General features: G+C 60.3%; 1 protein-coding gene across 5 annotated transcripts in view; it reads right to left on the minus strand.

Moving 5' to 3' along the window:
• Nucleotides 1-1,367: 1,367 nt before the first annotated feature.
• The window catches only part of PAK4 (p21 (RAC1) activated kinase 4), a 42,931-nt gene continuing 17,383 nt past the window's right edge, over nt 1,368-26,915 (minus strand). Inside the window, exons 1-11 of one of the 5 annotated variants that reach the window (XM_035023409.1) lie at nt 16,770-17,000; nt 15,969-16,081; nt 12,029-12,102; nt 10,681-10,939; nt 7,396-7,854; nt 6,727-7,170; nt 5,269-5,402; nt 4,930-5,056; nt 3,722-3,847; nt 2,814-2,948; nt 1,368-2,376 (exon numbers count right to left, since the gene is read on the minus strand). In XM_035023409.1, coding sequence (XP_034879300.1) covers nt 2,221-2,376; nt 2,814-2,948; nt 3,722-3,847; nt 4,930-5,056; nt 5,269-5,402; nt 6,727-7,170; nt 7,396-7,854; nt 10,681-10,884 — 1,785 coding nt within the window. In that variant the 5' untranslated portion in view covers nt 10,885-10,939; nt 12,029-12,102; nt 15,969-16,081; nt 16,770-17,000 and the 3' untranslated portion in view covers nt 1,368-2,220. Of the gene's footprint in view, nt 2,377-2,813; nt 2,949-3,721; nt 3,848-4,929; nt 5,057-5,268; nt 5,403-6,726; nt 7,171-7,395; nt 7,855-10,680; nt 10,940-12,028; nt 12,103-15,968; nt 16,233-16,769; nt 17,001-20,184; nt 20,370-26,915 lie in introns of those variants that run through there. The other 4 variants (XM_035023407.1, XM_035023408.1, XM_035023405.1 and 1 more) reach the window with 4 other exon arrangements.

Raw genomic sequence — 26,915 nt, forward strand, 5'->3', positions numbered from 1 at the left:
GTTGGCTCCTCCACCATGTAATGACCTGGCAAGGGACCTCCTGGCCCAGAGAGGTCCTTCACCCGCAGTGGCAAGTCCTGGAGCACCCCCCCCCCGGGGGGGGGGCCAGGGAGGCGAGGCACTCGGGCTGGGAGCAAGGTGGCTTTGTGCCACCCTGTTCTTCACCGTCCTTAGCTGGCTGTGGAATCATGGGCGTACCGGCCTCCGAAAACGAGCCGGGCTGCTAACGTTTCTCTATTTTCTGGAACAATTTGTACAAGGTAGGAATTACGTGATCCTTCAAAGTCTGGTAGAACTCATTTGTAAAAGCATTCAAGCCCAAAGCTTTTTCTTTGGTGTGTGTGTGGGGGGATGTTACTTTGGTCTTTTCTTGTTTTCTGTTTCTCCTTATACCCATTTTGGCAGAGTTCTTCCCAGAGATGTAACAACTCCACCCAGGCATCCAACACATTCAACATGGCAACAGCTGCTTCCCTGGGGATGTTTAAACCTCTGAGTCCCCATCTACAGGGTGCCTGTTCGTGGCCAGCCCCGGGCACAGACATGGCACTCCAGCCTTGGGGAGCTCAGGGCCTGTGGAGAGGCGTGCTCTGGGGCGGGGGCAGGAGGTACAGCCCAAGCCAGAATCTCCACACTTTTCCTGCCCACAAGCCAGGCTGAGGTTCCTGGGGCCAGTGGCGGTGGGGTTCACTGCTCACGCTGCAGCTCTCCCCAGGGGCCTGCTCCCCCCCCCCACCTCTCGGGTACTGGGGGAGACGCACACAGTCCAAGCTCACACCAGCCTGGGGTGGTCAGTGGCCAGAACACAGCGCTGCCCAATGGATGCCAGCCAATTCCTTTCTCCGCTCATGGAGACCCAGGCTCGGCACCCCGGGACCCTGATTTAGAGGGAGGGTTCTGGCCAGTGGAGTATCCCTAAAGCTGGCTGTTCCAGATCCATCCACCTTAGCCGAGTCCTCAAAAGCCCACCTGCCCACAGACCGATTTTCTGAACGGCCCATTTACTAACATCAGCTCATCAAGGATCATTCCTACCCACCCAACACGCTCAAGACAAACAACCTTTAAAACAAGATTCCGGCAAATCTCAGATTTGGCAAACTGGGCATTGCAGCACACGGACTCTGGTGGACTGGTGTTTGCAGGCCAGGGGGTGGGCGAGTCTGGATCCCACGTCAGGGGGGCCTTACTGGCTGTTTCGACCTGGGGCCTCCCCATCCCCCACAGACATGGCCCTTGCCCTAAGATGGGCTGGAATCCTGGGGTTCACCAGGCCACCCTCTCTCCGTCAGGTCCCTCCCCCCAATCCCACACCAAGATGGCCTGGAGAGGGGCTTCTACACACCACACACACACATACACACACACACAAAACAAGAAAACGTTTTAATTGTAAAACTAACTTGAGGGAAGGGAGGGGAGGAGGGTGGGGCCGCACCAAGGGGCTGGGAACCTGATTCTTCGAGCGGTGGTTCTGTCCCTGGTGCCGCCCCACGGGGCAGAGACCCATCTGTCCCCGGGTCAGGACAGGGGCTAGAGTGTTATAAAATGACAATATAAATAGACTTCTAGAAAAGAGGAGGCTGTCCAGGTGCAGTAGTCATCTGCAGAGGCTGGGGATGGGCGGGAAGCCCCGACCCCCGTCTCCCCAGCCAGCCACAGAAAGGGGATGCAGGACTTGGGGAAAAGGCCACTCTTCAGACATTCATGATCGACCCCCGCAATGGCTCAGGGGGGCCAGGGGGCTGCGCTGTATGTCAGGCAGGCCTCAGAGACACCCTCTTGCAGGCTGGAGGACAGAGCAGCTGGACCTTCTGCACGGGCGCGTGCACACACACAACACACACACACACACGCCTTTTGTAGTGTTCTCTCCACCCACAGCAGCCCCCGCTGCAGATGATTTCCAGTGACTGGGGGGCCGCCTGTCCTTCCTGGAAGACAGGAAGACACAGGAAGGGACTGTCCCGGAGGGTGGGGAGGCTGGGGACCCTCACTTGCTCCCACAAGTCCCTGTGTTTTTTTTTTTACAAGTCACAAAATCAAACCTGGAGTTCAGTAGTAGGGTCCTGCACGCTCCCCCACCCCCCGCAAGGAGGGTGGCGCCACATGGAGTGTCTCCCAGGCAGGGAGGAGTGGGGGCCGGCCCCCGACTGGCCCGTGGCGGGCAGGGGTGACCCAAGGGGCTCTTTCTTTGGTTCAGGGACAGGGCACTGGGCCTCATCTAGTGCGGTTCTGGCGCATGAGGGGTACGATGCTGGCGGGCGGGCCCGCTTTGGCCAGGAACGGGTGCTTCAGCAGCTCAGCCGCCGTGGCCCGCTGGGTCGGGTCACGCACCAGCAGGCGGTCCAGGAAGCCCTTCAGGGAGGGTGACACCTGTCAGGAGGTGGGGGAGAGAGACAGGGAGGTCTGAGTGCCAACTCCAATGCTCACTGGCCATTGGGCCTCAGTTTCCTCCTCTGTTAAATGGGCTGACAACACTCACTGCCCAGGGAGGGGGCCAGGAGGGCCCAGGTGTCTAGAGTTTGGCCCCAAGGGTAGCAACACATCCAAGGACCCCAAGGGCTCATTTCTTCTCCATTTTAAAGCTTTGCAAGGAGGCAACAGGGGCTGGGCCCTGGAGGCACCCTTCTCTCACCGGGTGATTCATCTACCAGGAAGGCTCCTCTCCTAGGCCTGGCTCTGCTGTGTGTGTTCAGCCAGCCGGCCTAAGCACAACTGGGCTCAGGGGACCCGCGGCGGAGGGGCCGGGGAGCCCAACGCAGAGGAAGTGTCACCTCCCTCACACCCCCTGCCTGCCGGCCGGGGCCCACCTTATGCAGGTTTTTCAGTCGGGGTGGCAGGTTGTCCCGAATCATCTTCATGGCTTTGAGGGGTGGCTCGTTGAAGTAGGGGGGCTCCCCGTCCACCATCTCAATCACCATCACCCCCAGAGACCAGATGTCCACCTGCAGGGGGGAAGGGCCAGGAGGGCTGAGCTGTGCCCAGACGGGCCAGTGCTGGGGGAAGCCACGGAGCGGTGGCCCCTGGTTCTGCCTTTGCGTCCTTGCTCCTGGAGTCCTCGGGCCCCGAACACCCCCTCTGACACCCAGCTTGCTAGACCCACACGCTCCTCCCCCAGGGAGCCCTCTGAAGGGTTCTGCCCACACAGCACCCTCCCTCCCTCGCTCTAGGGAGCCCTGAGGGCTCGGTGACCAGTTGTCTAATCTGCATCGCTGGGACACAGTAATTGGTTCATGAGCAGGCACGTGACCTGAGCTGAGCCAATCAGAGCCAACCCGAAGACTTTAAGGAAATATCGAGGAAAACCCCAGGCACTCATAGGCAGGGGGACGTCCCAGAGTCGCCCGGCCAGCTCTGCCCCGACGAGGGGAGCGCCTGCCTGGGTGAAGACCTACACGGACAAAGTCAGGGCTGAGGAGGGACCGAGCACAGGGACAGCTGGGCCTGAAGCCTGTCACCCACCCCTAACACCATAGTTCTTGGGACCTAAAGCTTTCGTGTTTCGCTGAAGCCGTTTTGGCGGGTTTCATCACAGCACCCGGCCGGGCTCATCAGGGATGGACACTTGCATGCGTGCCTACCCCCTCTCCCACAAAACCATCCCCGGTGACCCATCTCCCACGCTGAGCCCCACTCCACCCCCAGCACTCCCGCTGTTCCAGCAGTCACAGTGTAAACCGGTGCCCAAAGTGGGACAAGCAGGCCACCGCTGGCTTACCTCTGGCCCATAGGGGAGGCGAGAGATGAGCTCGGGGGCCATCCAGTAGGGCGTGCCGACCAGTGACTTCCTCCGTGGTACCTCCTTGCTCACCTGGGCGCAGAACCCGAAGTCCGACAGCTTCACCTGCAGCGGGGCACGGGCAGTGGGGGTCAGAGGTGCTGCAGGTAGGAGGGGGAGCAGAGGTGTCCAGGTACTCAATTCCCTGGCCTCGGACGTGCTGGGGCTCCACGAGGCCACCTAGAGGTCAGAGCCTGACCACAGGGCCGCTCCATCTCCTCCCAGCAGGGGGCCCTCCGGTGCGTCACCTCCCAGAGATCTGCCCTGGGGTCTCTGGGGGGAAGTGGCCTGAGTCCTACAGGTTCCAAATGCTGCGCTGGGGGTGGGGGTGGGTGAGACCCCAGCTGGCTCCCAAAGCCTGTGCCCTGGGCCCTTGCGTCCCCGAGGGTACGAGAGGTGTGGCCTACTCTGCCAGCAACCACGTGCCCAGAACCACGCAATTCCACCTGCTGGGGAGCCATGGGCCCCTTTCCGATTCCTGAGGATACTTACGGATCTTCTCACCCCTAGGAAACATATGCACATGGCATGCACACAATTTCAGGCTCACAGGTGTCCCCCAAACACATCTGTGGGCAGCTTTAGGTGTTCACGGACTCCAACTGAGACTCCCAGTGAAAGAGAGCCCACCCCGACCCCTCTCTCTACTGAATGGCTTAACTTCCCTGGCGGAGGGCAGGCAAATCACCAACGAGAATTTGGGGACAGTTAAGGACCCCCTCCCGCTGAAAATCGCGTCCACTCTTAGAATATAAATGCATGTTCTGGGCACTGGGAGGCTCATCCATGGGCTTCAGAGAGCCTCAGTCTGGAGGGAGAGACATAAGAGCAGGGTCCACGGCCCACCGCCGTGTGCTCGGCTAGCAAAAGCGTTTCAGTGGAGGAAGAGCCGAGGCCGGCCACCCAGATGCCTCCGGGCCTCCCTGAGCCCAGTGCTGGACTACAGCTCCTGGCATCCTGTGCCAAAGGCGGAGCCTCCATCAGCCAGGGGCCCCTGTGACCACGTGCACAGAGCCCCCCACTGACTGGGCCCGACTCTGGGCTGTTGTCTGAGGAGCAAGCCGCCGACCAGGCAGGAGGGGAGGGGGGTCAGGGATAGAGGGGAGCTGGGGAGAGGCAGGGGGAGCCCAAGCCAGCCCGCTCCTCACCCTGCCATCGTGGGTCAGCAGAATGGAGTCGCTCTTGATGTCGCGGTGGATGACGCCCTGCGCATGGAGCACGGACAGGGCCTGCAGCACAGCCAGGCACACGGCAGCAATCTGCTCCTCGTTCATCCTGCGCAGGCTGGGGGTCAGCAACCGGGCAGACGCGGCCCCGCCCAGGGGTTCAAGGGGGATGCTGCCCTCCCGGCCCTGGGACGCGGCCCCCACCACAAAGGGTCTGAGGGGACTCCACCCTGCCATGGGAGAGGTCTGAGGGGACGCGTGGTGGCCCCGGAGAGCCTGGGGAGGCAGTGGGCTGGGGGCCCGCCGGGGGCCCGCCGGTACCTGGTGTGAGTGACGATGTCAGTGAGGGCGCCGCCCTCCAAGAACTCCATGACCACCCAGAGCTCATCCCCGACCAGGTAGCTGTTGTACATCTCCACCACGTTCTCGTGCTGGTAGTCCCGCATGATCACCACCTGGGCACCGGGCTGGGTCAGCGCCGCCAGCCCCTGCATCGAACCCGGCCACCAGCCAGCCTCCTGCCTCTCCTCCTGCCCAGGTCTGGGCCCTGCCGCGCCACAGGCCCCGGCCCACCTGTCACTCCCGCTCACTGGGCTCGTCCTGGACGGCCCTCCCCTGTGCCAAAGCCAGGAGACCCCAAAGGCAGCTTGAGGCCTGATGCCTGCATTGTGGGGGGTGCGTTCCCCCCCGTCCCTATCCTGAGCTGGTCTCCGAGTGGCCCTGCTGACCGTGCTGATGTGGGGAGAGCGGCGCGGAAGAGAATGTCTAATCACGGGGTTGAGGCTGCGGGACAAGCAGGTACCAGCCAGGGGCAGAATAACAGGCTGGGGGGATGGATTCAGGGACAAGAAGGCCTGGCAGGGTAAAGCCTGGGGGAGCTGGGAACAGGATACTTGCAGGGGTTCCGCTGAAGGGCTCATGGTGCAGCTGGAGCATGGTGAGATTGGGGGGCCGGAGGATGGGTTATGGGGACAGCTGAGAGACCGGGAGGAGGAGGCACAGTTTAGACCACCTCCAGGCCTGACATCCCAGGACTCCTGCATCAGAGTCTGGGGGCTGCTCCCAGCACGGATTCCTCCGGGGAAAGAGCCAGGAGTCTGCCTTTGTAACAAACTCCCTAGCAGACGCCACCAAGAACCCCAAACAGAGGCTGGACGCAACCAAGAACCTAGATGGGAGCCAGACCTCAAATGCCTGGCAGAGGCCAGGCCTTTATCCTGAGGACACAGAGGGGTGGGGTAGGGGAACTGCAAGGGTCAGTAAAGCGGGGGGCAGCGTGGCAGGCCTGCATGTCCCAAAGAGCCCTTTAGCTGCTGTGTGGGGAATGCCCAGGGGGTGCCCAAGAGGGGAAGCCAGGGTGGAGCCGAGCGGGAGAGGATGGGGCTGCACAGCGGCTACCGGGCTGGGGTGGGGTACAAGGAAGCAGGGGAGGGGCAGGGCTTGGGGAGAGACTCTGGGGACCAGTTTGGGACTCGGTGAGTGTGATGGGCCCAGAAGTCACGCGAGGGTGGAGCTGAGGGGGCCTGAAGCCGGGGCTTTGGGGAGGCAGTGGGGGGTACCGGGGCGGGGGGTGGGGGGTGACACCCCAGGGAGGTGTGAGGAGTAAGGAGAGAAGACAGGCCCAAACCCAGCCCTGGGGACCCCAGCGCTGAATGGCCTTCTCCCTTCCTCACCCCTACAGGCCCTGGACCAGCATGGGCCTCAAAACCAGCTGCTGGAGGGCATGAGGGCGAGGGTGAAGGTGGGCACGGGAGGGCACGGGAGGGGCCCACGGCCCACCTCGTTGAAGAGCAGCTCACGCCTCTGCTGCTTGCGCAGGTCCATCTTCTTGACGGCCACCAGCCTGCCCGAGCTGCGCACCGTGGCAATGCACACGATGCCCGTGGAGCCCTCGCCGATCTTGATGAAGTTGTCCAGATAGGAGCGAGGGTCCCCGGGGTCCACCACCAGCTGCAAGGCAGCCCGGAACTGCTCGTGTGACACGCGCTGCGGCTCCCGCTGTGGCGAGCGGGGCCCGGGGGGCCCGGGGGCCGGGGGCCCAGCGGGGGCGGGGGCAGCGACGGGGCGGGCTGGAGGAGCCAGCTGGGGCTCAGAGGCATGGGGGCCCAGCACTCCCGGGCTGGGGGGTTCGCGGGCTCGGGCAGGAGGCCGGGAGGAGGAGGACTGGGGGACCGCCAGGCCCCCTGCCGATGGCCCGTTGGGGGCCAGGCTGTGAGACTCCCCCTGCAATAGAAAAGAGAGGCAGCTGTCAGTGGAGGGGCGGGGGGGGTGCCCAGCTCTGCTCCCTGCGCGGGACAGGGGCCCTGGCCATGGGACAGACACATGGTGGTCAGGATGGAGATGGACAGTGGGCTGGGCAGAGGCTGGTGCTGGTGGGCAGGGAACAGGGTGGGGGGACGTTCTGGACAAAAGGGCGGTGGAAGGTCCTGGGGCAGGGGGATTGGTTACCTGGGCACCCCGGGCCGGGTGGTCCGTATCGGCCCTCGGGTATGTGTTAAAGGGCCGACCAGCTGCCGCTTTGGCCCCACCAGCCAGACCGGCGGGCTGGGGGGTGCCGACGTCAGGCCCAGAGAGGGGGCGTTTGTCCCGGGAGGACTCCTGGGGTCCCCCTGAGCCCTCCCTGGAAGACTTGGGCCTCTTCTCTGGCCCCCCCCGCCGCCTGTCTCCACTGCTGCCACGCGCCTCGCTGCGACCGGCGCCCCGGCCTTGGCTGCCCGCTTTCTCGGGGGCCCCTCTGGCCGAGCTGGCCGGCTCTGCGGGCATCCCATTTTCCTGGCGGGCACGGGCAGGTGGCGGTGGGCTGTCTCTCCGCAGGGAGTTGGAGCGTGTCACCGACATGTTCTCGAACTCGTCGAGCAGCAGCGTGAGGGCCCCATCCTTGGCACCTTTGCTGCCCCGCACGATGGTCTGGGGTCCAGGGCAATGGCGGGATGGGGGCCGGGAAAGGAAGAGGAGGACACGGGACGCGTATCCGACACACAAGGACAGGACAACACAACACACACAAAGAGACAAGACAGAGACGGAATGAAGCAATGCCATGAGGTGATGATGGGGCTGGGCAGGTGGGGGCGGCACCAGGGGGGGCCCCTGCAGCCCCTCCCACACCCCCGAGAGGTCTGGCGCAGGAAGAAAGCCGAAGGAGTAACCCCCCACGGGTCAGGCTGTGGCCCCTGGGCTGGCTGGCCCCTCCCTGAGGAGCACCCCGTCTTTCTCCTATTCTCCAGGCTGGGCGCAGCTCTCCACACTGTGGGCAGGAGGGGAAGGAGCACAGAGCCCACGCCACCCCATAATCAGCCCTGGAGAGCTGCAAATGGACAGGATGCTGGGGCCCGGGTACGGCTTGGACTTCTTTCCCTGCACCCCGCCGGGGCGGTTAACCCCAAACCCAAGCTCTGTTTTCCTGGGAAGCCGAGGGTGAAGTACGGGGAGAGTTAGAAAGGGCGGGGCCCGAAGTCCAGGAGCAGCGGTGGCAAATGTGAATTCCCACGGGGCCTGGTGGATGTAACATGTATCCTGAGTCCACCCAAGCTTCACCTGCCAAGTCTACCACCCTGATCCAAGTCACAGCCACCTCCTCCCTTGAGTACTGAGTCAAGGCCCCCAGGGATCCCCCGGCCCCCTACTCAGCTCCAGGCTCCTACACAGGCTTCCTCACTGCTCCTCCAACATACCAGGCACATGCCCACCTCAGGACCTTTGCACTGGCTGTTCGCCCTTTCTAGAACATCTTCCCCAAGTATGCCCACAGCTCCGTCCCGCCTTTCCTCTTTCAGGCCTTTGCCCGAACTCAGCTTCTCAGAGGGAAGCTCTCGTTGACCCCCCCGAGTCTAAATGCCAGCCCCTAACACTCCCTAGTCCCCTTCTCTGTCTTCTCTTTCTCTGGAGCACTGGAAACCAGCTGCCGTGAAGCACGCGTAAGCTGACCATTGCCTGCGCCCCGTGCAACGCTCACGAAGGCAGCTATTGTATTTGCCTGTTCTTCTGCTCTTGCTACATCTCAGCACCTAGGACAGTGTCTGGTACGTATGCAGAGAGTGCTCAAGAAACACTGGCTGAGCCCGTGAGGGAGGGAGGCGGGCCGGGAGGAGGCTGCGGGGAGCAGAATATGCAGCCCTGTCCCTCTGCTCTCACTCACTGGCCTGCAGGGACGTGGGCCCAGGGCTGCCACACATCCTCAAGCCAGAACTGCCTCTACTGTGCACAAAACCCACCTCCAGGCTGCAGTGCCCCTGTGGGCCTGCCCCGGTCTCCCCCCCACCCCCCTGCCTCTCTTGGGCCTGGCTGCCTCCTTGCCCAGGTGCCCAGTGAAGCAAGGGAACCACCTGCTCAGACCCTTGTGCGGGAATAAGAGGCCGAGAAGTCTGGGGGAGCGCCTGGGAAGACCCGGCTAAGGGGAGAGTCCCGGCCAAGGGTGGCAAACACAGGGGCCCCCCATAGGGGCCCCAAGACAGCACTAGCCCCTGTGGCACCTTCGTGTGAATCAGGACAAGGTGCCCCCTCCTGGCAGACACAGCCCCAAGCAGGGCTTACAGCTGGCAAGCCGAGCAGGGGCTAGATTTTCGGGGGTCCCCGGTCCCCTAGTGAGGCCATAGCAGTCCCGGGGCCAGCCGGGGGATGGGACCGAGGCGGGCGGGGTGGGGGCCCAGAGGAGCCAGCGCCCCGTCCCGCGGAGGCCGCCACCCCCTCAGCCCCTGCGGATTAGTCAGCAGAAGCCAGAAATACAGTTTGGATGTGAAGTCTCTGCGGTTTCAAGCGGTGGCAGAATTCAAAGTACTCAAAAGGCCTGCGTGAGACACACGGACACCTCGGCGGGCCACGGATGGAGGCCGACCCGGTGAGCCGGCGCCCACCGTGCTGATCCCGGAGGACGGCCTCGGGAGAGGACGAGCCAGCCATGGGCCTGCCCCCAGGCGCGGGGCCTGCTGACCTGCACACCCATCACCAGCCCCGGAACAACCCTGGCTGCGTGCCCCTGGCCCCCGGCCCTTCCTGGTTCCCGCTGCTCTTGGGGTGAAGTCCAGCCTCCGAGGCTGGCTTCCCAGGCTGGGCGGGCTCACGCCCTGCCACCGGGCCAGCCTCACTGCGCCCCGCCTGGGCGCCGGGACCGTGCAGATGGCCAAGGGGTTAAGAGCCTGGGCCGTGGAAACAGACCATGGGTCAAATCCCAACGCCACCCTTTTGCTCGAGATGGCAGGAAAACCACCCCCAAACCAAAAAGCCTCCAAGGCTTCCCATGGACTGTTTCCTCAGCTATAAGCCCCGCCTCCTCTCCATCTGCCACAGGGACTCCTCCTCAGTCCTCGGGGCTCAGCTCAGGTGTCCCCTCCTCCACAAAGCTGGCCCAGACTCCAGGGACCTGGTCAGCAGCTCCTCTGGGTGCCCCCAGCCCTGCCCTGACCATGGGGGTCTGTCCCCTTGCTCAAGTACAAGTTTTTGGTACTGGGGACGGGGACACGGAGCCCAAGGAGAGGAGGACGACTTGGAGGCTGGGGTGGAGGGCTGCTGCAGGGGCCAAGGTCGGAATCAGTATTGAGAGGTATGGGGAGGGATCGGTGGGTGGAGGAGTGAAAGGTCAGCACTGGGGGGCGAAGATTAGGGTAGAGGGTTGGGGTGTCCGTCTGGCAGTCAGCAAGGAGGCATTGGCCCCAGGGTCAAGCGTTGGGTTAAGGGCTGGGGGCGCTGTGTGGGGTCAGTGTGGTGCTGGAGAGGGAATGGTAGGCGCCGGCATACCTTGGGGGCCCCGGGCTGGATGGAGGTGATGCAGGCGGGGTCCACGAGGGGCTTGGGCCGGCGAGCCGACTCCTCGATCAGGCTCTGCCACTGGCGAGGCAGCCCCGTGAACTTCTGCTCGTGCTGGTCGAAGCCCGTGTGCACGCGGTGCTCGAAGTTGGAGGGCGCGGAGATCTCGACCCGCTTCTTCTTCTTCCCAAACATGGTGCTGAGGCTCTCAGCACCACGAGGGCGCAGACTTGGGCTCCTAGCAGCAGGCCTGCGGGAGGGGGCCGCTCGCTAGAACCTGCCCATTTCTCTCGGCTCCTCGGGCCCTGCCCTGGTCCTGTCCCTCCTCGTCTCCTCCTTGGTCTCCCGTCCTCCACAGGCAGCCCGAGGGACCCCGTGATCACTGTCCCCAGCTCAGAACCCTCAGCCGAGTCCTCCCTGTGGCCCCTCCTCATAGAACACTCTTCCCCAGCATCCACACATGGCTCCCTCCTTCCCTTCCTTCGGGTCTCCGAGTTGTTGGTGAATCCTTTTCCTGACCACCCCAAGTGAAGGAGGTGCACCACTAGCCTTCTGTCACAAAGCTTCACGGCACATTTAACTTCTGGAAATTCTGCTGTTCATTCTTGTATTTACCAGTTGGGTGTCTATACCCCCCCCACACCCCCACCCCTAGATTATCAGCACCAAAGGCCAGGTCTCATCTGCCCAGTGTGCCCGTGTCCTACCCCAGCCCCAGCACAGTGCCTGGCCTGTAGCCCGGGCTCAGTGACCGAGCAATTGTTCAACAATTGCTTCCATAGTCCCTGTCCTATGCATGGCCCCTGGGAGCCTCACTGCAACACTCCCACTTTATAGACGAAGAGACTGAGGCTCCGAGAAGGGAGTTCCTCACCAAGCTCACAGAGTGGGGAAAGTTCCACTGCGTAGCAGATACTAACAGACAAAACATCCCCCATCTTTAGGGTCTGTGGTCTCCAGGTGGATACTCCAGACGGTACCAGGCACCATGTAAATGCTTAATGAAAGCCAGTTTTAAAACCAAAAGGGCCGCAGGGGAGCTGCGCTGTGGGGTGTCCCACAGGGAGACCAGGGCGCTGAGGGGAAGGGAAGTCAAATGGCCAGAGCACAAATCTCTCTCTGCCACTTACTCTGTGGGACCGGGGACGAGTGACGTAACCTCTCTCGCCCTCACAGGGCTGCTCTGAGGATTAACTGAGTTAACAGGAGCAGAGCAGGGCAGGGAGTGAGGGCCCTTGTCCACGTCTGTGACTCTGATGATCAGGAGTCCTCCCAGCAGTGTCTGAGGGAGCAGGGGCCCTGGGTCCGCCCCACAGCTGGGCCCCGGAGTCCCACAGACCTGGTTTGATGCTGGCTGTGCTAGAAGTGCCCTCGGGCAGGTGACGTCTCCTCTTGGGGCCTCGAGTGACTCATCTGGAAAATGGGAAGAAAATATTCACACATGCGTTCATTTGCTAATAACTCACTCCTCTGTGCCCAGCCCTGTGCTGGCTGATGCTCGGGACACAGTGGTGACCGAGATTGCCGACAGCCCAGGGTGGTCGGGGCTGGGCTCAGGGAGGACCAGACCCAGTCTGAGGGATGGTAGGGTGGGGGTCAGGGGAGGCTTCCCAGAAGACAGGCTGTGTGAGCTGAGACCCAGAGGATGAGGGGAAAGGCACCGGGCTGGGATCTTTGTCTGCTTCACGCTGGCTCCCCAGAGCCTGGCACGGTGCCCAGCACAGGGTCGGGCCCCAAGCAAAGTGAAGTCTTGTGACCTACTGAGGACGCTCTCCAGCATGTCTGGGATGCTGCCCTCCAGCCCCGGGCTCTCCTCCCTCCCTGTTCCTTTCCAGCGGGAGCGGCTCTGTGAGGTCAGGCGAAGAGGCAGACACCCCTAGCCCAGAGGTAGGACCATCAGTGGGCAGCCATCTAGGAGAACCGGTTTGGCAGCAGAGCCCAGTTGGGAGGGGGAGGGGACCCGGCAGACAACCTGTCTCAACTGGTCGGGGCCTCCTGGGCAGCAGTTGGCCAGAGCCAGGTCTGGCCAGGGCTGCCCCCCAGCAGGTTCAGTCTCCCTATTGCTCCGGGGCCCCTGGCTGCCCGGATGTGGGGTGTGACAGCCTTGGCCAGGATGGAGGCCCCTTTACCCCTGCCCCTTCTCTGCCCCCTTTAATGTCTTCCCCCATTCCAGCCTGCTGAATGCTGCCCATCCCTCCCACCTCGACTTCCATCCCCGGCCCCCACCCACCCCGTTCTGGCTCCCCAGCCTCTCTGCCCTCAGTCGTCTGCCTTTCTAGCACCAGTCCTCGCCTTGTCCCCACAGCCGGACCTTCCCCCATCCTCCCCACTGTCACCCCAGAGCTTCGCCTCCACCTCCTCGCTGTGTTCCCAGAGGTGCCCCCACCTGGCCCCAGGCCCGGCCTCACCCCTCACCTTGGCCTCTCTCACTCGGCCCTACCCATCCTCCACCCAGCAGCCCACAGCCCGAGGCACCAAGTCACTCCCGGGAGCAGGATGAGCCACGTGACCCCTCACTAAACCCAGGAGAGGGAGGGGCGGGGCAGGCCCTGTGGTGGGAGGAGCTCAGCACCAAGAAGGGATGGGCGGGAGGCAGACTGCCTCCTCAAAGCCCTCACCCCCGTAAACCCCAAGCCGCCTCTGCACACTGCACCCAGCGCCCCGTGAGTCCTGCCCCACGTGCGTGTGACCCTGCAGGGGAAGGGGATGGAGGGACACACCTCCGGATATTTGCCTGGGGCCACCCCTTCCCTCTGGGCACCGCACGGAGGGAGGGACAAACAGAGGAACTGACCACATTTATAGTGAGCAGGCCTCAGCTCCACCCTGGGGCAGCTCCCAGCCCCCCCAAGTCCCCAGGCTCCTGACCTTACGGGGGCCACAGAAGGGAAGGCGGAGGAGTTGCTGCAACAAAGCTACGGGCCAGTGCCAGGAGCGCGGCGGTGGGCGAGGGGGGCTGCGGGGGCTCCCCAGCGAGCTTGGAACCTAGGAGTCTGGCTGCTGTGCCCTAGGCCACCTCACCTTCTGTACTTGGGAGCCAAGCCACCTTGGCAGCTCACCGTGCGGCCGGGGGCCCGCGGCTCGGCCACCCTGTGCCTCAGTTTCCTCCTCTGTTAAAGAGGATAATGGCAGAACGTGCTTCCTGGGGTTCTGAGCGGAGTCACATCCTGCCCTTCTGGTCCTGCCCCAACCTCTCCTGGGGCTGACGGTCCCCACCTCCTATCTGACCTGTCCCAGCCCCCCAGGGGTAGTGGGAGGCAGCACAGAGTGGGGGTTCCTGTCCCCCTTTGGCAAGACAATCTGCAGGGGCAAAGACGGCCACACGCCAGTCCCCACCACCGAACGTGCCCTTCTGAGGCTCAGCCCTGGTACTGACATCACCACCACCACCCTGGCCCCCACAACCCTGCCCAGATGCAGATGCTCAGCTCACGGACTCCCGTGACGACCTGGGGGGAGCACGTTTCTCATTCCCATCTTACAGATGTGGAAACTGAGGACCACAAAGGTGAAATCTCTTGCTCAGGCTACCAAGCAGAAGACAGGTGGATCCACTACAACATCGAACTCCTTAAACCTTCTGCTGGCCCCTGAGACCTGTCCCTGTGGCCCATACTATCTGCCTGTCACCTCTGCCCCCTTGCTCGTTCTGCCCCAGCCACATGGGCCTCCTTGCTGCTCTTCAAACCCTAGACATGTCCCCCACCTCAGGGCCTTTGCACCGGTTGTCACCCCACCTGCTGGAACTTCATTCTCACTGATCTGCATATGGCTCCCTCCCTCCTTCCCTGTATGCACGTCTGTCCTCAAATAGCCCTGCTCCTGTCCTGTCCCCCTCTACGCCTTTCCCTTTGCATCTGTCATTCGCCTTGCTCCCCGCTGTACCCCACTGTCTACAACACAGCCCAGCCCCCACTAGGCACTCAAGGAACCTCTGGTGAATGAACTGACTCAGCTCTACCCACTACGCTACACCCCTGCTCAGACACCTCTGATTCTGCCGAGGTGGTCCTTGGGAAACTCCAGGAGAGGGTGAAGCAGCAACCTCAGACAGAGGGAACGGTGGCCACCGGCCACCAGCCAGGCCACAGATGCCTCTGAAGTCCAGCATCTGATCCCACGAACGCAGGCACATTTTGCATCCTACTCTCAAATGTTCATTGCAATGAAAAAAAGGCTTTTGAATTATTCGACATGTGGGACAGGCAGTTTCCAGCCTGTCCTTGCCAAAGCTTCCAAGTTTCTAGTCACCCCTGCATTCGCTGGTTCTACCCTCTGAGCTTTCATGGGAAGAAAATGATACCCACCCATCCCACCCCACCCCACCCCTAACTCCCCCCACCAAGGAAATCAGCTCTGGTGGTAGAGCAAGATCCATTTGTGTGACAAAGCCATCCAGGGAGTGTGTGTGCGTGTGTACGTGTGCACGTGCGTGTGCAAACACGCGTGCATGCATGTGAAAAACTCCTTCCCTCCCGTCCCCTTCCCTCCCCCCCAGGCTCTGAATCAAGTTGCTCCCCTGCAGTTTGGGGAGCTGACCGAGAGGGAACCCAGGGGCCCAGGAAAGAGCAGGGGATGTGCCACGATCCCGATCATGGTCTCCAAAATGAAACCCTACATCAGGAAGAGGACCATGAAGGAAGGCTCCGTGTCCCCAGCCGGCACTGGGGCTGCCACCGCTGCCTCCCACTCAACCTTCTACCAAGACTCACTTACTTATTTTTTAAAGATATTATTTATTTGAGAAAGCGAGATAGTGAGACAGCGCACAAGCAGTAGGGAGAGGGAGAAGCAGACCCCCGTCTGAGCAGGGAGCCCTTCGTGGGACTCGATCCCAGGACCCTGGGATCATGACCTGTGCCGAAGGCAGACGCTTAACCGACTGAGCCACCCAGGCGCCCCCCGCCAAGACTTTTACCTACTAGCTCTGGCAAGCCCCTTCCCACCTCAGTTTACCCAGTCGCCCCCGGCTGTGTTCTGAAAAAGGAGGGGGAGTCCGGCCTACTTTTCCGGCCCCCAGCAGAATCCTCACTGCCTCCCTTAACCCCTCACACCCGTCCCACCTCCACACCTTTGCTCAGCTCTCGCGTGCCCACCTGTACAGCCCCCCACCCTCCCCAGTCCACATCTCTCTCCCAGCCCCCCTGTCCTGAGCCTAATTCCTCCAAGGAATCCCCAGGGACCTTGACCACCACGAGCTTTGGGCCTGACACATGCCTGAGCCCCTTCCTTGGCAAGCACCTACTCTACTCCCAAAGGACCCCCTCACACTCCCGCACCTGCCCACAGTCCATGGCTACTGAGGGCTGATTTCCGCCAGGCCAGGGCTGGGACTCCTAGTGGTTGTCAGAATGGCCAGAAGCATCCCAGCCCTGTGGACAGAGCTCACGTTCTAGGGGAAAGGAGACAGTTGATAAATGAGCTAAATCAGAATATCTAGTAAGTCAGAGGATAAATTCTGAGGACATACACAAAGCAAGGATCAAGAGAGTGCTGAGGGGCAGGGGAAGCTGGAAGGTTTTCAGTGAAGTGGTCGGGGAGGGCCTGGCTGGGAAGGTGACCCTTGAGCAGGGACCCCGGGGTGGGGGAGGGGCGAGGGAACCACGCGGACACCCGGCAGCAGGGAAGAGTCAGGGCAAATGTCCCCAGGTGGGGACATGCTTGATGTGGTCACAGCAGAGGAGGCCAAGTGGCGGGGGTGGTGGGGGCAGATCGCGTAGGGACTTGTGGGCCACGGGGACAACTCTGTCCTTTCCCCAGAGTGAGGTGGAGCCACACAAGGACTCCAAGCAGGGGAGGGACGTGGCCTGACTCAGGCGTCCACAGGCTCCCTGTGGCCACGTGGAGCCCAGGGAGGTAGAGGACGTGACGGCCCAGGGGTGGGCAGGAGAAGCGGGCAGGCTCTGGGCATGCTTTAACGGCCAAGATGACAGGACTTGCTGAGGACTGACACTATTTTCCATACCAGCCGCAGCAAGCGCACCACGGGGGCGGGGACCGGGTCCGGTCTTGCCCATCACCACATCCCCAGTGCCTGGCTCGGCAGGTCTGCGCTCTCCCGGCCCTTTGCATCACCTAACTCGTTACCCGGTGATGAGTGTTTCCCGCGAAGTCAGTGGCTCGGCGCAGGCAGGAACAATGTTTCAGTTGGTTACGGCTCGATCCCAGCACCTAGGGCAGGCCGTTCCTTTTTGGTGCCTGAGCAGATGGAGGGGCCGGGCACACAGACCAGGCCACCTTGAGCCCTCCCAACAGGGGTGGGGGAGTGGGTGCGGGGAGAATCCTCTTCCTTCCTGTTTCCCTAACCAAACACCGAGGCCCAGAGAGGGGAAGTCACTGCCCAGGGCTGCCCAGCACCAGGTCACCAAAGTGCCCACGCTGACCCACAAAGAAGGCCTTGTCGCTGCCCCCTCCGCCTCCTGCTTCCCGGCAGCCCTGGCTCCGGCCAAGGCCTATGCTCCACATGAAGGACCCCAGAAGCTTATGGGACAAGAACAAGGGCCAACACAACGGTACTGTCAATGACCAGAACCAAGTTCAGAAAGGCTGCCTTGCTTAGGCGGGAACCAGAAGCAACGTTAAACAAACAGCTCTCCCAGGGCCTCCCTCTTGGATAAAGTTCCCCACTGTCACCCACCAAGGCCCTGCCCTGCTGGACTCTGCCAACCTCGGGACCTCATCCTTTCCTCTCTCTTCACTGCAACTGCACCGGCCTCCTACATTTTTGTCTTGGACGTCTCAAGCTTGTTCCAGCCTCAGGGCCTTTGCACCTACTCTTCCCTCTGCCCAGAGCTGCGTGGCTCACCCTTTCCTGATATTCGGGTCTTTGTGCAAATAAAACCTCACTAGAGGGCCGCCTGGGTGGCTCAGTCGGCTAAGCGTCTCCCTTTGGCTCAGGTCATGATCTCAGGGTCCTGGGATCGAGCCCTGCATCGGGCTCCTTGCTTGGTTGGGAGCTTGCTTTTCCTCTCTCTGTGCTCTCCCTCTCTCAAATAAATAAATAAAAATCTTTAAAAAAGAAAACCTCATTAGAGAGGACTTTCTTGATCCCTGACAAAATCTGCACCCCCGGTTTATGCTTCTCCGTGGTATTTATTACCACCTGACATCATCCACATGCAGACTATTGATCCCCTCTGCTCCCCTGCCCCCAAAAGAGGCTCCTTGAGAGCGGGGGCGCTTGGCTCATTCTTGCTATATCCTTGGCATCTAGAGCAGTAGGCACTCGGCACGTATTTGTGCAACAAATGAATGACGGCATGGCCAAGTGAGACATCTGGACCCTGAGGAGGAGGTGGGGGAGGTGGGGGCAAGGGAGGTGGGGGCGGAGGGCAGACAGGAGTCCCCAGTGCCTGTCCCACACTGCCTGGAGGTTGGACCTTCATGCCCGAGCAGGAACTGGTCCGAATCTTTAGAGACCAAATCTGGCTATTTGTGAATAAGCTGGCCGATGTTCCAAACACCAGGAGAGGTGCCCCCAGTGATCCTAGCCCCGGGTCCACCTCACCCCAGGGAGGCCCACCCCAGCCACGCTGCCTCAGCTGGAAATGTGAGGACGTGATGGCCCGTTTTGGCTACAGGCAAGAGGCAAGTCCCATGGCGAGAGATGCCACCGGGAATCCACTGGTCCCCATAATGCATGAAATCCCACAGGATGACAGAGATCCACGGGTCACCCTGGCCTTGGGAAGCAGCTGGTGTCGGCAGTCTGGGGCGTGAGGAGCAGCCCTGCTCTCCATGTTCCAGCCAAATGCAGCGCCATCCCCTGGCACCGGGCCTTTGCACAGACCGTGCCAGGGCAAGGACTCGGCAGAGAGACGGTGCCTGCCACCAAGTGGGTCCTCGCTACAGGCCACCCCTCTGGCATTACCACTGCCGTTGCTGCTGCTGCTGAATGCCTGAGGGAAGGAACACTCCTCTCCAGGCCAGAGCAAGGGTCCAGCCTCCCTGCCTCTGCTGTCTTACTTTCTCCAGGGCCCGGATCGGGGAGCAGAACAGGCTGCGCTGTCTGCACTGGGAGCCCCTCCTCCCCGAGAGGTGGCGCCCGGGGCCATCTCAGCCACCCTGTGTCCCCAGCCCTGCCCAACACAGGTGGGGCGCAGCTCAGACAGTGTGGCTGAATGAAGAGAAGGTATTTCCTGGGCCCAGCCAGGCCGGTGCTCCGAGCCCCCAGGGAGGCCGGGTGGCTCCTCTGGCAGTCCCCAGGCTCAGATGCCCCCTCCCCACCCGGCCAGGCCCAACAGGGCACAGACACAAAGGGCACTGTTGGCATCCGTCACCCCCCAGGGGTGCCCAGGGTGGGGATGGATGCCACAACAAACCTGAGAGTGTGGGCGAGCCCCCAGGGACCAGGAAAATCAGATCAGACTTCATTCATTCTTCCCCTGAGGTAGGGCAGGAAGGCGGGACGGGCTAACAGGCAGGAAAGAGGCTCCAGAGCCCTCCCAGGGCACCCCCCTCACTCCAGTCGTCCCCTGCCGCACAACTTCCTGCTTGCTCGCGCGCGCGCTCTCTCTCTCTCTCTCTCTCTCTCTCTCTCTCTCTCACACACACACACACACACACACACACACACACACACACAGGAGCCCTCGATGCTGAAGCATGTGAAGCCGCCCCATGGCGCCCTACAGGGGCTTTGGCACAGGACAGGACACCCCCCCCCCCCGCCCCGAGCCCTAGTCCCTGCCTGTGGGATACAAGCCCCAGGAGAGCCTGCCGAGCTTCGTGGCCTCAGTGGGAGAATGCAGGGGAAGCAGTCAGAAAGACGGGCCTGGCTCGGAGGAACCTCTTGGAACAGAAAGGCCGGAACAATCGGGCAGCCCACAGCTGGGTCCCTGAAGAAGCCGTGGGCCCAGGACCCCCTCCACAAAAGGTATAAAGATCCACACACCCCCAGAGATGCACGGACTCCCGAAAGAGACCCACAACACATACCAACAATATACACAATACAGAGCTGCCACCACCTCAAAATGCGGGCACACGCGTGCATATACCCAATCCCAGATGCTCCCTAACCGCCTGACTTACCTAGAAAGGACCCCGTACACATACCCAGGTACACTCCGCCAGACACGGAGTTAGGCCACAAGACCCACACAACCCTAGATCCACACACAGGAGGAAATGAGACCCCACAACAGACCCAGGCAGGCCCACCATCTACTCCAGGGTCATCCAGGGTGACCCAGTGAGGCACAGCCCCTCCGAACTACCCCCCTGCGGACCAGACCCCAGGACTGAGCTCCCCCGGAGGCGCTCAGGGACCTGCACGGAGGCGCGTGGTTAAGCGCCAGCAGACACCTGCCTCCAGACACGGAAATGCAGCGACCTCGCCCCTGGCCCCGAGAAAGGGGTGGTCCCCCGAGCACATGCTGACACTGGCTCGGTGGCTCCTCCGTGTGGGCGGCAGGACTGCCCTCCCACGCCCTGGGCAGTCCTCCCCGCTCCTTCCCTCTCCTCCCTGTCTGCCCGAGGCCAGGGTCCGCTCACCTCCACCATCCTCTTCCTCTGTCCCGGGCCACCCTCAGTGGGAGAGGGCAGCGGACAGGCTTCCAGCGGGCAGAGAAGGCATGGGGATCGAGGGGCTTCCTCTGGCCCTGGATGCGGCGCCCACCGAGGAGAGCTGGCTGGCTCTGCACCCCGGCCTCCCTGGCAGTGGGTGGTGCCGAGGCCCTGCCCTGGCAGGAGTTGAGCTGCCTGTGGCTCTGGCCCATGGAGGGCGGAGGGCGGAGGGCGGAACGGAGGGAAGGAGGGGCCGAGCCTGGAAAGCCTGGGCCACTGGGCCACCCACTGCCCCAGCAGAGGGAAGGGCTGGTCAGGGACACAGGAGCAGGGGACGCAAGCCCCAGCCCTTGCTTCAACAGGGTCCGCGCCCCCACCACCACCACCTGCACACCCCCGTGCCAGGCGTGGCACCAGGAGGCAGGGAAGCAGAGACCACACCGCACGGGGCTAAGTGGCTGAGAGTGGCTGGCAGCGCGGCCAGGTTTGAAACGACAGCCTGGGCCGGGGGCTGGACAGAGGGACAGTGATGGGTGGGCTCTCTGATGCGGTGGGGTGGCTGGAGATCCAGAGCTTGCCGTATTGGCCCCCCCACCCCCCAACCCGGTGATTCTAGCAAGAACACCGAGAGGGTGCACAAAGGGGGCCTCTCCTGCTCCACCCCATTCTCTCATTAGACGTGGGGCAGGTCAGAGTGGACCCCAGACATAGCCATCTCTAGGTGTGGAAGTGGGGCTGGTGGCTGTGAATGGTGGAAACAGGGAGGGAGAAAGGGGGGGGGCTGGGGCCCCTGCACACCCTGCTGGCTTCGTCTCGCCAGCCATGCCAGGATGCAACTAACCTAAAAGTGAGGGGCCCAACTCCGCAGAGAACTTACCCTGAGCCAGGTCCTGCTCTTAGCATCGACACACATTAAGTCATTTCCCCACCAAGGCCCTGAAGGGATAGGTATTTCTTCAGGTTCATTTTACAATGGAGGAAACTGAGGCCCAGAGAGGTTGAGAGACTTGCCCAAGGCACCCAGCAAAGGGGCTGGGCACCAGGCTTCCCAGGCAGCTGCTCTGAGCATGAGGCTAGCTTGCCCAGAACCCCCATTCCAGACAGAGGAAAAAGATGCCCAGACAGGGGAACTCTTGGAGGGGTGTGCACACCCCACCCCACCTCTGCCTCTCACCTCCCTTCCCCTCCAGATCTTACTTCCTCAGCAAAGTGTTCCAGGGCCCCGGTCAGAGCTCCCTGGGTGAAATTTGTTTCTTTTGTGCTTATCTGTCTGTCTTCCCCCTGACAGGGGACGTGGGGGGCAGGGAGGGGCTGCCTGCTTCATCACCAGTCACCTTCAGGGCCTCAGGCGTCTTCTCCTCCAGGAAGCCCTCCCTGGCACCAGGCTGGGTCTGGTACCTCCTCTAGACTCCATGTCAGGGCTGACCCCTCCAGATGTCCGTCTCCCCTCATTGGTCACACATTCCCTGAGCTCCTAGCACCTGCCAGGCGGGCCTGTTGGAGGCCCTGACAATTCAGCAGTGAACTAGATGAAACTCCCTGCTTCAAGGGGCTGATATCTGAGTAGGGATGTTCCCCAACCGGGGGGGTCCTGTGAACGGCAGGGACCAGATTCTCAGGTTCTCACAGGTGACCCAGGACCGGCGCCCAGTCGACGGTGAGCCCGTGAGAACAGTGAGCAAGTGGCCCAGGCAGGCAGGTGGATAGAGACGCCTGTGTCCTTCCACCCCCTGCTCTGGCACCTCTATCAAGACTGCTCCCACTGCAGCCAACTCCCAGACGACTTTGTCACTGGGACCCGGGAGGCTGCACGGACTCCAAGGTCCTGGACATCCCCCTCCTGCCTACCACCTGCCCACCCAGCCAGGGGCTCGCAGTGGGACCTAGGCTGGGCCTGGGGCTACAGCAGGGCAGGCCTAGGAGACCCCAGAAGTCCCAGCTCCCAGGCCACTCCCTCCTCTATGGGGTGGAGCACCTGTCAGGCGGCCACCCAGAGAGGAGCCAAGTGGGTGGGCGCCCAGACCTTCCCAGACCGGACAGGCAGGTTTGGGCTCTGGCTGGGGAGGCAGTCAGGATTGGGCAGTTTTGGCCAGCCAAGGGAAACCAGGTCCCAAGGGGAGGGGTGGGGAAGGGTGGGGAGGAGGAGGGAGTACCCTTTCCCCAGAAGTCACAATGGAAACAAGCAAGGAGTGCTCCCCAGGCCAGGCTTTGGAGAGAGGAGTGGTTGCTCTAGGATCATCTTGCACTGAACAGACTGTTATAAAAAAACTTCATAAACATACCCCCAAATAGAGACCAAACCAATCAACCCATGTGAAGTTCGTCACTCGGGTTCTCAACTATTAACAGTCTGCCACATCTGGGCTCCATCCCCTTTCTTTCCTTTCCTTCAGTCTGTCTCCATAGGATCCTAGGATCCGGGCACATGGTTCAAAAGCCAATGGCCTCACACGGTAAACAGTGAGAGGCCAGCACCCTCCCCAGTGGCCCAAGCTCAGCCCCGGAGGCAACCTCTAGTAGAGTGTCCTTTCTTTCCTTTCCGAGAGAGCCCACACGTATGTGCGTGGATGTGTGTGCACAAACACGCTTGCACACCTTTTTTAAAAACCACGCACCACACCGTGCACACCATTCTGACCTTGCTTCTCTCAAAAACACTCCTTGGATCGCCTGCAGTGGTGGCACAGGGAGGAGCCTGGCAGCCGCCAGCGGAGGGGAAGGCACACCCCGGGGACCTCGCGGATGCTCTCCCAGGCACACTCCCTCGGGACCTAGAATGCACTCTCCTGGGTATGTAGCTGAGCAGATCTAGGCCCGCTGGCCTCAGGGACCCGCGTGGGGAGGTTTTTGCAGCTCGGTCTGAATCAGCTAGAGACTGGAACCAACCCAAGCGCTTGTCCTCAGGGACACAGATGATGATCTGGGACCTCCTGGCCCCACGGAGTGGTGCACGACAGTGAGAATATACAGGGGCACGAATACCAAAAACGAAGAAGCAAAACGTCAAACAGTACCTCTTACTACTTTGTTTAGAAAAGGCTCAAAGCTAGACGAAATGAAACCTGCTGTTCGGGGCTACGTACAGAGCAGGCAAAACCCAAGGGAAGCGTCTCCCTCTGACCCTCCCCCCTCTCATGTGCTCTCGCTCTCTCATTCTCTCTGTCTCAAATAAATAAATAAAAAATCTTTAAAAAAAAAAAAAAAAACCCAAGGGAAGCGCAAGGCAGCAGGCCCCTCCGGAGTAGGGGGAGGGGCTGCCTCTGGGGAAGAGAGGGCCTGAGGGGGGCTTCTGGCGGGCGGCACCCCCTCCTTCACCTGGGGGAGGCTACATGGGTTTTCTCTCTACAGTAACTGGTTATGCTACGCATTCATGCTTCATACGCTTGGCACCGTGTGCACGAACAATTTAAATTTACGATGTTAAAGACAAAGAAAAAAATACCTACGTCTTAGTGATTTTCCAAGCCCACACCCGTGCAAGGCCATGCTGCTTTAGCAGCGGCCGGGAAGGGCGGCTGTGCCTTGAGTTGGTCCGCACGGGGCCAGGTAGGTGCTTTCGGGCCTCTTGCTCTCACAAACGGGGCGGCAGCGACACCCGGGTGCAGATGTCACCTCACGGGTGGGCCAGTGCGGCTGTGGGCCAGGATCATGACCACCAAGCTGCCCAAGCGAGGGCTGCCCGCGCCCCCCCTCCCCCCCTGTCCCAGCCCCTCAGCCTCCCTGCCCAGGCTGTAGGCAGGCAAGCTCCCCGCGCTCCTGGCCAGTCAGACAGGTGGAGTCCGGCCCCTCTGAGCCTACTTACCATTTGCATTTTCGTAGGATACACATCCTTTCATCCTTCTAGAAGCCATCAGAATTCCTTGCCTGCCAAGGGTCTCCACAAAGCCTAGTTTCCCCCAGAGCCAGGGAGACCTCTGTAAAATCCAGTTTATGTCCCTCTCCTGCTGAAACCCTACCAGGGCCCACACAGCTAAAGCCACCTCCTCCCCAGATACCCCCAGCCTCTCCCCGCCTCTCCGGGCTCATTTCCTCGGGCCATGGGTGCCCGCAGCATGCAACCTCCTCCCCCGTCAGGGATTCTGTCCACAGAAATCCGATGTGCGGCCACCGTGTGCCACCAGGGCTGGGGTGGGGATGCAGCACAGTCCCTGCCTGGTGGGGCCTCTAGCCAAGCGTCACACAAATGAACTGTGAAATCCCAGCTGAGAAGGGCTGGCTGCAGGGATCAGGGTGTGGGGGAGCCAGGCCCGAGAGGGCGGGAGCCAGCCGAGGTGCTGGGGACAGGCCCGCACTTGGAAGGTACAACTCTGGCCGCCCTGTCTGTGGAGCACGAGACCACGGTGGCTTGAGTGGGTGTGGGGACAAGTGACAAGAGGCGGCACTGCTCCAGGCAACCGATGAAGGCAGCCGGGATGGCGGGACACAGAGAGAGACGGGGACAGACTGGAGCTATGTCTACCAAGAAAAAGCGACCCCTGTCAATGAATCAGATATGGGGGCTGAGGACGAGGCAGGTGCCGGGGGTGACCCTGAAACTGGGTAAACCACAGAGCCACCTGCCACACGAGGGAGCCTGCGAGGGACTCCAAAAATGACAGGCCCCCGGGCCCTAGAATAGCTAAATTCAGCAACAGAAGAAGGGGGAGGCGCCCCCCCATGTGAAGGCCCACCCACATGGCCACAGTACTCAGTGTGGATAAACACGTGGGTCAGCGAGCAGGAGAGAGGGCCCACGGACAGACCCCCACAAATACACGCATTGGTTTTTAAACACTAATTTTTCTTCTTTGCGGTAAAACATACATAACATTTATCATTTAGACCATTTGTAAAGTGCATAATTCAGCGGCATCAAAGATGGCCACAGTCTCGTGAACATCACCATCTACACCCAGGACTTTTTCATCCTCCCCAACAAAAACCCTGCAGACACTGAACAATGGCTCCCCATTCCCTCCTGCCTCCCAGCCCCACCCCCAACCTCTATTCTCCCATCTCTGTGAATTTGCCTATTCTAGGTCATCTCATATAAGTGGGGGCTTACAAACATTTCCCCTCTGGCTTATTTCACCAGGCGTAACGTTTTCAAGGTCCAGCCATATTGTAGAGTTTTTTCAAAAGCCCATTCATTTCTGTGGCTGAATAATACTCTGCTGTGTGCATTTATCACATCATGTGTATTGCTCATCTGTTGACAGACACTTGGGTTCCTTCCACCTTTTAGCTAGTGAATAACGCAACCATGAACGCCAGTGTACGAGCATCTGTCCAGGTCTCTGCTTTCAATTCTTTTGGATGTACACCTAGGAGGAGGATTGCTAGGTGATCAGGTAGTTCTATATTTAACCGTTTGAACAACCACCAGACTGTTTTCCAAAGCGGCTGCATCATGTTAGGTTTCCGCCCACGATGCATGAGGACTCCAGCAATACCTGTGATTTTCCCTTTTTTGGGGAATAGCCATCCTGGTAGGTGCGAAGTGGTAGCTCATTGTGGTAACTTACTTTTGGCAAAAAAAAAAAAAAAAAAGGGCGTAAGCAACTGGATGGAGGAACGAGCATTTTCCACAGTGCTGGAACCGCTGGATATCCACATGCCCCAAAACGGACCTTGATTTGTACCTACGTTAACTTATAATGGAGCAGACTCAAATGTAAAACTAAAAAACTTTCAGAAAGCAACCAACCATACCAACCCTCAGGATCTAAGGCTAGGCACAGAGTTGTCAGACTTGATACCAAAAGATCCACAAAAGGAAAAATTAATAAAGTAGACTGCATCAAAATTAAAAAAACTTTTGCTCTGCAGAAGTCCACGAGAAGAGGAAAAAAAAAAGCTATGGATTGGGGAAACAATATTTGCAAACCTATCTGACAAAGGAGTAGTATCTTGAAGAGAGAAGGAACTCCAAAATTCTACAGTAAAAACCCCCCAAAATCCAGGTAGAAAATGGGCAGAAGACATGAGGAGACATTTCACCAAAGATGATGCCCAGATGGCAGATGGGCCCATGAAAGGATGTGAGGTACCATCGGCCATTAGAGACAGGCAAATTAAAGCCACGGTGAGTTATCATTACCTGCCCAGTTGAACAGCTTAAAATCAAAAACAGTGGCAACACCAAATGCTGGTGAGGATACAGAGAAACTGGTTCATTCACACGCTGCTGGGGGGAATGTAAAATGGTAGAGCCAAACAGTTTGCCAATTTCTCTACGCCAGCAACTGCATTTCTGGTTATTTGTCTCAGAGAAACAAAAAGTTATGCACACACAAAAACCTGTATGCAACTGTTTATGGCGGCTTTATTTGTCATAGCCCCCCAGAGGGAGACAGCCCAGATGTCTTTCAACGGGTGAATGGTTAAACTGTGGTACGCCCATGCCATGGAATATACTCAGCAAGAAAAAGGAATGAACTATTGATTTGGGCAATGACCTGGATGAATCTCCAGAGAATGAAGCTGAGTGAAAAAAAGCTTCCATTTACATAACATTCTTTTTTTTGAAATGTTAAACTCTTTTGCTTAATTTTATATTTTAAATTCTCTTTATCGTTACAGTTCTTTACATTATGGTTGTGAAAATTGTTCTGTAACACATCACATTCTTGAAATGCAGGATTATAAAAATGGAGAACGGGTAGACGAGTGGTTGCTGGGAGTTGGGGACATGCCAGGGAGGGGATGTGGCTATAAAAAGGCATCAGGAAGGATCCTTG

Source organism: Mirounga leonina, unplaced genomic scaffold (genome assembly GCF_011800145.1).
Source record: "Mirounga leonina isolate KUSES-001 unplaced genomic scaffold, KU_Mleo_1.0 Mir_177, whole genome shotgun sequence".
Taxonomy (NCBI): domain Eukaryota; kingdom Metazoa; phylum Chordata; class Mammalia; order Carnivora; family Phocidae; genus Mirounga; species Mirounga leonina.